This window comes from Nannobrachium achirus, assembly GCF_963921795.1.
Source record: "Nannobrachium achirus genome assembly, chromosome: 11".
Lineage (NCBI taxonomy): Eukaryota > Metazoa > Chordata > Actinopteri > Myctophiformes > Myctophidae > Nannobrachium > Nannobrachium achirus.
This window is the reverse complement of record NC_137820.1, coordinates 23,790,272-23,804,109: the sequence shown is the minus strand read 5'-3', so window position 1 is coordinate 23,804,109 and position 13,838 is coordinate 23,790,272. Positions and strand designations below refer to the sequence as shown.

General features: G+C 40.1%; 1 protein-coding gene across 3 annotated transcripts; it reads right to left on the bottom strand.

Annotated features, from left to right (window-relative positions):
• Window positions 1–1,229: 1,229 nt before the first annotated feature.
• nr1h4 (nuclear receptor subfamily 1, group H, member 4) lies at window positions 1,230–13,547 on the bottom strand. 3 transcript variants are annotated; one of them, XM_080737550.1, is made up of 10 exons: window positions 12,760–12,897; window positions 12,455–12,630; window positions 10,689–11,066; window positions 8,738–8,878; window positions 7,203–7,345; window positions 6,797–6,895; window positions 6,419–6,518; window positions 5,786–5,932; window positions 2,602–2,715; window positions 1,230–2,010 (listed from the first exon to the last, which is right to left on the bottom strand). In XM_080737550.1, the coding sequence occupies exons 2-10, from the start codon at window positions 12,549–12,551 to the stop codon at window positions 1,772–1,774; spliced, it is 1,458 nt and encodes a 485-aa protein (XP_080593676.1). In that variant the 5' UTR covers window positions 12,552–12,630; window positions 12,760–12,897; the 3' UTR covers window positions 1,230–1,771. The 3 variants fall into 3 exon arrangements, with proteins under 3 accessions (XP_080593676.1, XP_080593675.1, XP_080593677.1); XM_080737549.1 differs by lacking the exon at window positions 12,760–12,897 and adding an exon at window positions 13,385–13,547 and having other exon boundaries at window positions 1,231–2,010; XM_080737551.1 differs by lacking the exons at window positions 12,455–12,630; window positions 12,760–12,897 and adding an exon at window positions 11,897–12,163 and having other exon boundaries at window positions 1,231–2,010.
• Window positions 13,548–13,838: the final 291 nt, after the last annotated feature.

Sequence of the window (13,838 nt, the reverse complement as noted above, 5' to 3'; positions counted from 1 at the left end):
TTGTCAAATTATTCCACTAGATGGAGCTATGTGCCTATTTATTCCTAGTTGTCATAGAAAGCACAGTTGTCTGCATGCACACAATTAGTGGAAAAACTAGTGGAAAATTATTGTTTATATTTCAAATTTGAAGATTAATCAGTGTAATTTGGTTTTGCTCAATCTTTATAAATCCTCCACACAGAAGTTTGGTTGAAGTCCTGACATCCTGTATGAACACAAGATATCAGAACAATATATGTTTTGGTCTTCACATGGAAACAATCTGTACATAATGTATAGTTTACTTATGATGTTAGTTGTGAGAACATGATTTATACATAGGCCTACATGATCACTTTTATTTTGTTATGTTATGTGACATGTTATATGAATATTTTGTATATTGTAGTTTTAATGTTGAGTGTGGTGATGCAAATTAAAGGAGTAGTTCACCCCCAAAATGACTTTTTTTCTATTGATTAGTCACGCCATGGAGACTAGAGTTCAATAATATTTTTAGTTTTTTGTCGCATTCCTAAGACAAAAATGCGATAACAATAAATTTACCCCCATTCGTTCCGGATGGGGACCCGTTTCGAAACGGGTCCCCATCCGGAATCAATGGGGGTAAATTTACTCGAATCAAATTTTTGTCTTAGGAATGTGACAAAAACCAAAACATATTATTGAACTCTAGTCTCCATGGCATGAGTAATCAATAGGAAAAAAAAGTCATTTTGGGGTGAACTACTCCTTTAAGTCTCTCTATACTGCATTATGTGATGCTCATTACATACCACCTGCTCTACAGGTTTGCCATTAAAATACCACTATCAGAAATGTACCGACCGGATACAATTGATGCAGTGTGTGTATTATGGCCACTTTTCCTGCACAAAATGCTACTTCTATTGCTAGATAAGAGGAAACCTGGATGCAACAGATTTTGCTTGAAAATACAGCAATAAGTCTGCATTTGAAAAAGATATTACTTTCTTTTCTTTGTAGTTTTTGAGTATTCTACAAGAACAACATGAAATGTGAGGAATAATACTGTATTTCAATATAAAGACACTAATGTTAATTTTAACATTACGTTGACGCATATAGTTTGCCACAGTTTTAATGTGATAATTATGTTCCATCAAAATGGATGAAACTGAATATTTTGAAACTGTTTTTTATATTTAATGTCCAGGTGTTATTTAGGCATAGTTGTTTGAGCAATGATCTTTCCAAAACAAAATAAACTAGAAAATATAACGTGTGCATTTTCATTAAGTAAACACATTTCATTGAAAGCTGAGTTTGTGGAACAAACCTTACTTACTTTAGTGAAAATGATTTTTGTGATTTGTACCTCAATGGAGTTTCCTCGTGTGATGCACTAGCCTGTTTCAGATGTCTACACAATGAGAACAGCTTCACACAGACTCACATCAGATTGTAATGTGAGCCTAGAAAATAATAATACCATCAGTAGAATAAACAGAAACATTATTCATTAAATATACTTCATTGGCCTTGGAGTCAATACATCAATAACATTATACTGTTAATGTAATATAGGCTATAGTTAGTTTGGTAAACCTGTCCCAGGTTTTTCACAAAGCCATTACATGTTGTATACTTATCTTCCAAAAGCCTAATGTAATCCAGATATATACACTGAGGAAGAGCATGACATTGTTGCTCAACTTGATATGTTCATTTCAACCTTATGTCCATCCACTAGCAAAACCCCACTCCCGACTCCACGCCTATCCTAGCTGCTCTGCCGCCTCATACGTCACTGTACATCCCAGATTTCACAGAGGAGCGGGGTGAACTTGTGGTCGCTCATCCTCCAGGATGTGAGCATCTCCGCGTGGTGGTGGTTGAGTGTTCTCAGCTCAGTTAGCCGGCCCAGCAGACGGGCAAAGTGCTGTGGCTCTTGGGGATGCTGCAGGGAACAAAACAACCTCAGCACGTCCAGCATGGGCTCCTGTAGTCTCTCCACTGCCGGCTGATCCTTCACATATGGACGATCTGCAGGAGAACGCAGATGGAACAGCATTCAGTCTAAATTAGGAGTAGTAGTTATGATCGCAGGCAGTTTATACAAACAAGTCAATTAGCCTGTTCTGTTATTGTAAATCAAGGATTTACGTTATCAAGAATTGACTTGATTGACTGTTGAAGAATATGTCAAACAATGGCAACAGTATTTTCTGCATAATGGACGACTTCACTTTTCAACCTATCTTCACGGCCTTGGTCCTCACTAATGCTTATGATAAAATAGCTATTCTGTCTGTGTCTCATATAGGAGGGCTGTGGGCAGCTCAGAAACCCGTCTACCAGTGACATCATTAATGAGGTATCCCAGCTAATAGAAACGTCAGGCTTTCTATTCCTGAAAAGTTACTATTCTATAATGAATGCTATGTTCTCCTGATAATAAAAATATAAATAATGTTGTTTAAAAGATTGTTTTAGATCTGCCTAACGATCACTCACTGGTAGACGGGTTCTGAACTTCCCGCAGCCATCTTATCGTGAACATCAGTGAGGACCAATTATATGAAGATATAGGTTGAAAAGTGGTGAAGTCGTCCTTTAAGGACATTTGATACCGACCTGGTGTCAGAATGGTTATGGCTGTGAGTAGAGCATGCTCTTCTGGCATCATCTGGAGGTTACCAATACTTTTGTAGAAGTTGAACATGGGCTTGATGAATTCCTCCGATATACCTGCGGAAAGATATACATGTGTTTGTGCCATGATATTACAAATGAGTAGCAATTTCAGTTCATAGACAGTCAGAAGTGTTCCTTTGATCAAGTGTGCTCTGCTCCTCCCAAGTGGTAACCTGTCCTGCGTCTCCAAAACCAACTGGATTATATCAAGTACATAACTGTACACTTTTTATTTTCCTGATTCCATGTCTCTGACAAATTGACCATCAGTGTTGTAAAACATGTTGCCACTTAAAGAGTTAGGGTAGGCTTTTGTTCAAATGCAGCAGGTATGACAAATTAAACAGATCGAGTTTCTTATCAATAACAAATAATAAGAACTTAAAAATATAAAAATATTCACACCTAGTGTGAAGTGAGCCTTTTGTGGTGCCTTTTGTTAAGTTCAAAAATCTCCCGCGAAGCTCGACCAATGAACCAAGTGTGGACGGACATACATACGTACATACATACATACATACAGACAAAGCCAGATGTAGGAGCAGTTAGCGCCGCTCATAAACCTATGTATGGCGACAGACCTAACGTCATGCTCATGACCATACCATATAAGGAGTTCTCAATACAGCTACGCCCCAAAATGGAGTGTGATGTCTAATCACTAACCTCATTGTCATCATAGCATCAGCAAACAAATCAGTCAGCTCAATATATGGGCACAAAAGGGGTCATGCCCATATATGGGCATATACTGATGGCATAAGGGATCTCCATCAGACATCTCCATTTATGGGCATATACTGCAGGGACAAGGATTGACAGATACAGATATCTCCATATATTGGCATAAAAGGACTGGCAGATACAGAGATCTATGGGCTTAATAGAGCAGAACTTCTGCCCCAAAACGCCACCAGGAGGTCGGTTTTAGCTTTTTGCTAAACAATTCTTTTACAGTACTCCTACAGATTTTGCCCAAACATCATGCAAATCGGTACACAGTATCTCTACAGTCATTAAACGAAAGTCTTTTATATTTTTCATATTTCATCCTGATTGGCTACAGTAACATTGGCTTCCAAAGTTTGAGGGAGTGCTCCGTTTTGAACAAAATGCCTCAAATCACACAGTGTGCAATTTCTGTGAAATGTTGCATGCACATTGGCATTAGGCCAATGACACTTGAAATCATCATCAGCCTCATGGTGGCGCTATAAAAGGCTGATTATCTATAACTCCACCGATCTGTGTAAAACTATGTACAGTATTTTCTGGACTATAAGGCGCACCTGACTATAAGGCGCACTGTCAATGAATGGTCTATTTTCAAACTGTTTTCATATATAAGGCGCACCTGACTATAAGGCGCACATAATAGATGCTACCGTTGCGTTATGCATCCAACAGATGGAGCTGTGCTAAAGGGAATGTCAATGTCAATGAATGATCCATATATAAGGCGCACTGGACTATAAGCCGCACTGTAGTTTTTTGAGAAAATTAAAGGCTTTTAAGTGCGCCTTATAGTCCGGAAAATACGGTATATGGATTACTCCTACAATGTTTTTATAAAAATCATGCAAATCAGTACACATCTATAGTCAAGTCAAGTGATCAAGACGGATCTGTCCGATTTTTCTCATTGCATCCTGATTGTCGAATTTTCGAACATTGCTGGCCCACACTAACCTACCTCACCTGGCGGAGACCTGTGCTCCGAGGAGCACTTTTTCTAGTTTATGATTATGATACATGTCATGCATGAATGTTATTATTGGTAAACTGTATTTCTGATAGGCTAGATGTGGTAAATTCTCAGACATCTCTTCTACGGGCCTAAGACAGTGCCCAGACTCACAACAGAATGAAACTGTACCCAACAAGGGTCGGCTTGCAAGTGTAATCCACACCCAGGCTGGAATCAACAGGTCAGAACACAGCTCCCAGCTGCATCATCAGAAGCAAGCTAATCCATTATTCAGGATAAACCTGCCTAGACTTGGCTGTTTCGGCTTGCACGTTGACCCCTCAGTATGTCACGGTGCTGAGTGTGCAGTCTAGTCTGCTGCACAAGATGGAAAAGAGGATTGATAGGGTCCCTGAAGGTCACACTTCAAAATAGGAGTATTTTCCTCTACAGACGTAGAAGAAGTATACACATATTCCCTACTCATGTAAAAGTAGTCGTAGAAGTAATAAGTAACTATTAAACTTTGACAATTCCAACAATATAGATCACGTTACAAAGTAGCTTCTACAGAGCCTCTGATAATCACCACGTCCACCTCATAGCTGGGTTGACTAATCACATCTCTGCATTTTGATTTTGTTTCTCTCACAAGTTTTGTCCCCTTTCCTCATTTACTTTTTTTAAGTCAACGCAATTTCATGAAGGTGTATAAGCAGCCAAATGTAGAAAAGTACAAATAAATATACATCCACTATGCTCTATCACACCAGTTGGGATTAGATTTGTTTGGAATGTTTGATTGTCTGCCCGGCCTAGATGGCTACCTCCTGATGTGGAAATTCAGCTGATAATTTCAAAAGAATAACTCTTCTGTGAATTGTAGAGTGACAAGTCTGTTTGGAAAGTGAGTAGAAAGTATAATGGAAGGATTTTTCTTGAAAAGTTTTGAGTGTATCATCGTCCTTGATGATTGGTTGACGACATTTTATTTCACAAGATTTGTGTTGCTCTCTACTTAGGGGAGGCCATGGGGCTGGCTGTTTTCTCCCCCTTGCTGACGTCGGCGTAGGCAGGGTTTGAGTCACTCACCTTCCGCATGAAGGGCATAATATGCACTAACCACTACACCAATGTTGCACCCCCTGAATGAAGCCTACTCAAGTAATGTACTGATTACAATTTACATCAATATGGCAATAATTAATAACTTCATATTTGTCATATTATACTGTATTTGTCTGTATATTTGTCATACCAATTCCATTGTGTGACTGTATTTTGGTGATGGTGATGGTGATGGGATATTTATGGGCCATTTGTGCTCACTGTATCCAAAATCCAAATATGACTGAACTCTGAGATATTCTAAGTCCAACCCAAGGATGTATTGTCATATTCTGTAGCAAATCATTAAATGTTTCTTGGTGGCCTCACCACTCTTGCGTATCCTGTCCTCCAGCACTTCTGTGTGTCCATAGGGCATTTTTCTAGTGAAGACCTGAGCCGAGCGCAGAAACATGGCCTCCACAGCTGAGCCTTTTAGCAGTGCAATCTGATCTTCATGGTCCAGAGCCAAGAAACCTGCCAGAGGGACCATACAGTACCATTCTTTACACCTTACCACACACCTTATGGCCTTTGCAACCACTGATATCACTGTATCACTCCATTCCCCTACTGTATACTGTATTATGCATGGAACATATAACTGACTCCAGTACCGTACAGTTTTACGCTTTCAGATTTAAATGAAGCAGTTTACTGTAAACCCTATATAGTGTACATCATTGTCTGGGGTCCCCCATGGTCTGTACTTACTCACAACACGTGACCTTGCAACACAACAGGTTGTGAGCTTGTAGATCTGGTCATTTCACAGAATGGTCATAAATCTTTGCCAAATGTTCACCTATTATATTATTATGTCACAAATACGGATTCTAGAGTTCATGTGGTTAAGACTATGGATTTTGGTGTTCTCAACAGCGATATCAAGGTAGCATTTGACTACTTCGATGTAGTCAAATATTATTCCCTCCAAAACAACATTAGCTGAGATATTTATACCTGGAATGTTTTTGGTAAACTCCACAAGGACCTGTACGTGACTCGTTGCCATCTCCGTCAGTAGGAGGACGTTTTCTTCTGCATTGAACTCTTCTTGGAGCTGGATAGACAAAACGAACACACACCAGTGGGACAGAGAGATCAGGCTGAGACAGTGAGACAGAGGACATGCTGATAAGACAAGTTGCATAAGCTCCACCAGCAGAATGCTGTGCTACCAGAACAGTGGCGTTTTGTGCCCGTTAATCTCAGGTAAAGGATATTAACTTTATGATACCCCCTGTATACATAAAAACATATAGATGTGTGCTGTGAGATCTCATTGATGGAACCTTGAAAAGAAGAAGAACTGTGAAAAACTTGACAAGAGTAACATACCAGTTTTCTGGCCATATCCTGAGGGATTCTATGTTTGTTGTATGCATCTACTATGAAATTCAATAGCGTTTGTTGCTCTTGAGTGAGTTCAACCTTTTCCTGGATGAAAAAGAACAACAACAGAAGTTTTTTGTCACTGTTTGTAAAGTTGAGGCATTAGTGTTATATGATCTATCAGTTAGCTCAGCAGGCATTAGAACTGATGTTATATTTATGAAGCGCAAGGCTAAGAGATTAAGAATAATTTCAAGCACAGTGAGTCAGGGCTTTAGTATGTCATCATTCACAGCAATCACATTTGATCATTATTTGCAGTGACTGTGGCCATTATTTGCAATTATTGATTAATTTCTCCAATAATCAACTGTGCGTGTCCCAACTGGAGAAAGCATCCGGTTGGGATTACCTTTGATAGCCTGGTTGTGGAGGTGACTTGTTTGTTGTCTCCAATGTCTGTACCTTCTGTGTCGTCACCAGTGGATTCTCCAGGGGAGGCCTTGGTATTCTTCCTCAGCCTTTTAGATTTACACTGGATCTCTGTCAACAAGCCTGCCAAAAGTGACAAAAACCGTGTTAAATACCTCACAACAGCAGTGATTCTAATCTACCGGTACACAGCAATTTCTAACAATTAAAGTGAACAGATTGACCCTTATGGGAGGCTCTCTCCATTCCGACATGTCGCCACTCCGAAATTGACTTCTTATTGTCGGAGTGGCGACACTCCCATAGGGGCTAGGTTTAGGGTTAGGGTTAGAGATAGGGTCGACCCTCGACCCTTATATACTGTAGGTACATTTCTATACTTTCAGAGTAAAGACTCTGTAAAAAGCTGTCAAAACTTGCGTGTCTCTGATTAACATGAACTCCAGGACCCTAACTGGCAGGTTAGGGTCACACCCGCCAAACCACCTTGCAATATTCATCACAACATACCTGCAGTATTCATGAGCAACAGGAGCTTACTCTGTCCTAATCTCTACCAATGGCAACTCCAAATACACACAGTAAAATCCAGGGTGTTCATTTAACTCTGAGAGCTTTCAAAGTATATTTAACTTTGACTCATTTAAAGTTAAATTAACACTCTTGATTTCATGCCAGTTTCCCCTGTTGCTGGAACAGCCCAGGGCAAATATACAAATAAGATTACACAGTGTATTTTCAGGATAACAGAATGAGATCATTAAATTATTACGGCTACTGTTATAATAAGCACTTATTTTGTGTTTTGTTCAAATAATTGTCAAATAGCTCTATATTCCCATAATAATCTCTGCTGTCGGAATAGGCATTTGACGCTTTTTTTACATAAAAGGATGTAAATTTCATCCAATCACGAGAGATACCTGATACAGCAGGATACTGTATAAACAAGGGAATTGGAAGTGAGGAAACAAAACAATTAGCAGATGAAATTGGAATTGAAACACTATACAATTGGAGATGATGAATGGGTTCTTTAATTGAATCTAATTGGTGTCCCACCTGCACATTTGGAGAGACCAATTATTACTGAACAAACACTCTAGGCCTATAACAATGATTAATATCATAATAATCATTCAAAAAAAAAAAGAAACAGTTGTTTTCAAATATTTTCTCAAAATCTCACACTTGTTTTTTGCAATGTAGCCTATTGTGAGCTTTTAAATCTGCAATTTTAGCTTTTGTTTACTTTGTGGGGGGGCTAATAATAAAATGTATCATGATAACATAACATGCCCAAAATAGAGGGTTGAAAGTGTGGTTAAAGATTTTATGGTCTACAATTTGCCTCTGTATTAGGAAATGAGATCTTAGATGGGCCGGTAGAGCGAAGGACCAAACAGTCCTTAAATTAATTAATGTTTGCTGGATTTCCCTGCTCATGATGACATTATTCAACTGTCATCTTATGTGCCAACAACAGCTTTTGACAAGCAATAGTAGCCTACTCACATTCTGCCAGCATGCCCATCTCTTTGCATTTTCTCAGTCGACACTCCTGGCATTTCCTGCGCATGTACATGTCCATTTCACAGTTTCCTCCACTCTTGCATTTGTACACAGCATTCTTTGTTACACTTCGTCGGAAGAAGCCTGAACATGGTTGGCAAAAGATGTCAGTATCTGTCAGAGTCAGATTTATGCCTAATTTATGCTCTGTCACATGACAGAGTATAAATTGAGCACTATGCTTACAGAAAGACATGGCTTTTGGAACTTAAAACACACACAAAGAGATGGTATAAATGTTATCAATTCTCTATCCTTTTTTGAACATGAATGTAGACTTCATATACAATACAGAGGATAACAGTGAACATTTGAACGGCCAGTGTGTGGCTACTGTGTTCCAAGAATTGTATCGAGAGGATCCCCCAAGCCCACCTGGCAATGTTCCAGAGTGTATCAGAGCGTGACCCACATGCACTCACTTGGGAACAGTTATTAGACATTCTGACATAGAACATTAAGCACAATGAAATACATTAGCGTTTTGCACAGCTCAGGTTTCCCCCCACATTGTACAGCAGAAAGCTGAGAGGGAACCTAATCTGGCCTTTGTACCAGGTACAGGCAGCTAGACCTAAAGCGATTCTCGGGCAAATGGCAGGACACACCGGTGGCGGCACTCCTGGCATTGTCCCACCGGACAGTGTGGAATTACACGCATATCCATTGCCGTTGTGGTTTGGTAGGAACCAGAGCAAAACCACAGCATCGTAAAAACAAATGCCACATCTTGGCTGCCACTTCTGGAAGTGGATTGTTTTTACATGAAGTCGGGTTGTAAAGTCATTCTTGCTTTTGACTAGTTTCAAAGTTCAAGGACACTTCCTTTGTTCTTTATGGATCTGCGTCAAGTGGTTCATCGTTACAAGTAGTGACAGCTAGACTTGAACTGCATGTATGAAGTAATCTTTCTGTTGGTATCTAATCAAACACAGAACAAATTGTAGAGCACAACAACATGCTGAAATAAACATTATTGTCCCTTTAATCAGCCAGCCTCCTGCCTAATGAGTATGGAAATTACTTATTGATGGTCAATGTTCATTTGACTGACAAGATGTTACTCCACAAATTATATAGTGTGACACTTTACCAACAGTTGATGGAATTGGGTTTTAATGCAATTCACATATATAATCTACACACTAATAGATGTACAATATGACTAATACCCTGAAAACACTTGTAATGAAAATCAACTGCTCAACACTTTTTAGCTCGAGATCTTTTCAGTTTTTCGTAGCTGTCGCCACACTGGGTCCCTGCCTTCTCTCTCTCTCAGCTATAGGTCCTTGGCCTGAAAATGTTTTTTTGGGGGATTTCGGATTTGCAGCAACGTGCAAGGACATTTACGCCTATATTCTGCTATATTGTTCCTTTAAAATTAAGTCATTGAAAAAGGCTAATTACCACAAGCACTGTGAGTGTATCCCTGTTTTTTGGGGGAGACACATTAAGTAATATCACATATATTACATAGAATTTCTAAGATTTACTTTACGCCTGCTACCAATACCATTAAAACTGAAAGCATCAGAGTTGAGGTGCTCATTGTTGGGACCTATATATAGTGGTGCCATTTTAACAGGAATGTATTACTTCATGTTGAAAAGCTCAGCACTGTATAGGTTAACAATAAACTGATTTACATCACTTAGTCACTCATGATGAATAGCGAAAATAGCCGAGGTTGTAGACCTGATATTATCACTATTTCTTTTAATTACTAGACCTGTACCCGTTGGGCACCGGCCTACTTGGGAAAAATGCAAGTTGGGAGCAATGAAAATAGGGAATGCATGCCCCACCCTGTTATGCAATGCCCGTTATACTAAAATAGGTGTGCCAGGGTAAATGTGGTTAACTCTCAATTTGAATATTGGGACAACCTTACCTTTGCATCCCTCACACGTGAGAGCATTATAGTGGTAACCGGATGCCTTGTCCCCACACACGACACACAGTTCCTCCCCTTTGACCCTTCCAGCTTGAGATGTTTGCCTGGTTCTCTTGCAGCCAGCAGGCAGTGCAGCAGGTACCTCCTCCATCTCAGCATCATAGGTAACCTCCTGCGCCCCCTTTCTCAGTTCGTACATCCCTGTGTGTGAGTACCAATCCTCTCCGCTGTACTGGGGGTAGTAATTGTGAGTGGAATAGTATGGCGGCGAGCACATGGCCGGCTCCATAGATGAGTACTGCATGCTGGGATAGCCGGTGAAGGGCAAAACGTCTGGATCCTGGAGCAGCGGACTCCCTTGGTCTGCCAGAATGTCTGAGGAAGAGAAATAAGATGAACGCTATATTACCACTGGTGTTGACCACTTAAGCCCAGCACACTTTGTTGAACTGTATGACAAATAGGGAAAATAACAGATCTACAAGTTCAATGTTTTGGAAATGTTTGCTTATAATGATATATCCAACAACAGCTGAAAAGCAAAATAATGAGCATTGATTTAACTCTCAGAGTTAAATCAGTGCTCAAGATTGTGTGAATTTGGAGGTTTACGCCTTCTGTCTGTTTTATGACAGGATCAATATGGTAAACTGTAATTATGACGTCTCATAAGGAAGTATTCTGTCATTTTCAAGATGTGGTGAGGGATTTTCATTGAAGATGTCATTCAATGATATTAAATGTGTCCCTGCAGAAGCTGCAGGCATTGGATAACGATAGAGCAGTGGATAGTAATAAACCCATAAATGATTAACAACTCACTCTCACAGAGCACAATGTTACTGTAAAATTACAAAGGGCTATTGGACTTTCCCAAAGATATTACAATAATAATAATAATAATAAAGCTTTATTTGTATAGCACCCTTCATGACATGAAATGCAGCTCAAAGTGCTTTACAGAGCAGAAAATGAAGCACAAGTGCTTAACAGAAAAAAAAATGGAGAAAAGGTATAGCTAAATTCTTTAGCTATACACATCATTTGATAACACATCATTTGACACAAATACAAATACACACAGTAGCCTTTACAACGTCCATGCAAAACACACATCTTGTCATCTATAAGGTAGAATCCCATGTAGCATTCAATTCTGTTCTGAATCAAAGCAAATACATGTATGATGATAACTGTACACTGACCTCCTGAAGACTTTGTCTGGACCATGGCCATCTCAGTGTCCCACAGAACCCATATGGGTGTTCTTTGCTCTGTTCACAATATCCCGACTCTAGTCTGAAGCTCTACATTTGCTCGTACCTTTGGTTTACCTATCGTTAAACATGTTTCCTCTGCTCCCTTTGATGAGAAGCCTTTCTCCATAAACACTCTGGAACAGTAGTTCTGTAATGGAACAGCTCGACACTTGCTTGAGGAGTGCCAAGGGGAGCAAAGGTTGTCATAGCTACTCATTAACCTGACAGTCACATTTCCTCGCATCACTACAGGTAGTAGGCTGGTAATGTGTGAAGTTTTCACATCTGGACAATGGAACTAGCTCACTGGCCTGTAGGGGCTACTGAATGGTATATTTTTAATTCCTAATTTATTATCTTTCATGAAACCGTATGACTCACCGGAAGAGAGAGAGAGAAAAAAAAACGTGACACATTTTGCAGATTATAATCGGTATAATCAGTATAAATTAGCCATTAGGATATCAGCTCTCTAGTAGACAACCAGTGGTCACATGGACTTACCAAAAAAGTGTGAGCTCTCTGATAAGGGGAATCCATCGTTGGGTGGGATTTGTAATGGTCCCACCACATTGGCATCGTGGCCCACCCACTCATTCATCCAGGAGGGTGGCAGGGCCCCAACTCAGAATGCACAAGACGTGATCAGACGCAAAGCAGCAGCAAGCCTTTGTCCAATTCTGCAACAGAACCATTGAACAATGAGTGAAAGGTGTGAGTGATAGCTCTGTCTCCACCCTTTAAGAGCTTCAAATGAATTCTCATTTGTCTAGCTATGTGAAGCTACAGTAGAAGTATAATGTACGTACTGTAGTGTACAGTATGCCTGGATTCCCTTCACTGGAAAGTAATTAACTTCGTTTCTACTTCAACACACTTGACGCCTCTTCTCTCCCACATGGAGATGTTAACACGCTGCTTCCATGTGGGGGGGATGAATGTTGGTGGCAAAAGGCCTCCCTGACTGACACTGTTACTGAGACAATGCTCTCTGTTACAGGTGTTAAAATATGTATTTTGCTATTACACACTCACATAGGCTACAGATTGCTTTGTCATACCATGCAGCATTTTGGATAATCAAATAAAGGTAATTGAATAACAAAATAAAACAAAATGTAGTTCCATTGAAGCCTTCCCTATGGCCTCTGTGGCAAGACAAAAAAGTCGCAAGGCCACAATGAACATGGAAGGTTAATCAAGCCATGCGAAAACAGTGGCACATACGAACCATTACAGTTATAAATCTCATCTGCCGCTTTTCTTTTTTAATTAACATCGATTAATTTCCCCTGGGATGGAGCCGTAGCCCACGAGGAGTTCTAAACCCCGGGAAACCCCAGCCTACACAGCCGTTCTCGCAAGCCCTCTCCACAGTGGCACACATAGCATAGATTCTTATTGGACTCTCAGTACTGCACATGCTATACTTACTCCTGTTAGGTGATGTCTCTTGTGTGTCCTAATTGTCTCCAGCCTGTCTCTGTGTCCACGCTTTGAGCTACAGCATCAGTATTTGCTAATGATCATTTAGGCTACTATAGCTGCTTCTGTCTGGCCTCCAGTGAGAGTATGTGAGACCAGTTGGGGTCAGGGAGAAAGGGATGGTGGTTATTAATTAAACTGTCCATTCCTGTCTATAGACATGCCCTCCCCTTTCTGCCGTCATTCCCCAAATCCCTCTTTATCTAGGATGAAGCCTCAGACCCGAGATCCCTCCCACATACAATAACATCACACACATCACACCAAGTCATTAGCAGCACAAGCAGATAGCATGACGAGTACACGCCAACTGGACAACAGCATTGCTATCAGTCTTCTGGTTTATATTTTATATCACTGGATGGAAACATTCTGCTTCATATGGAATCTCATCGCAGCAACA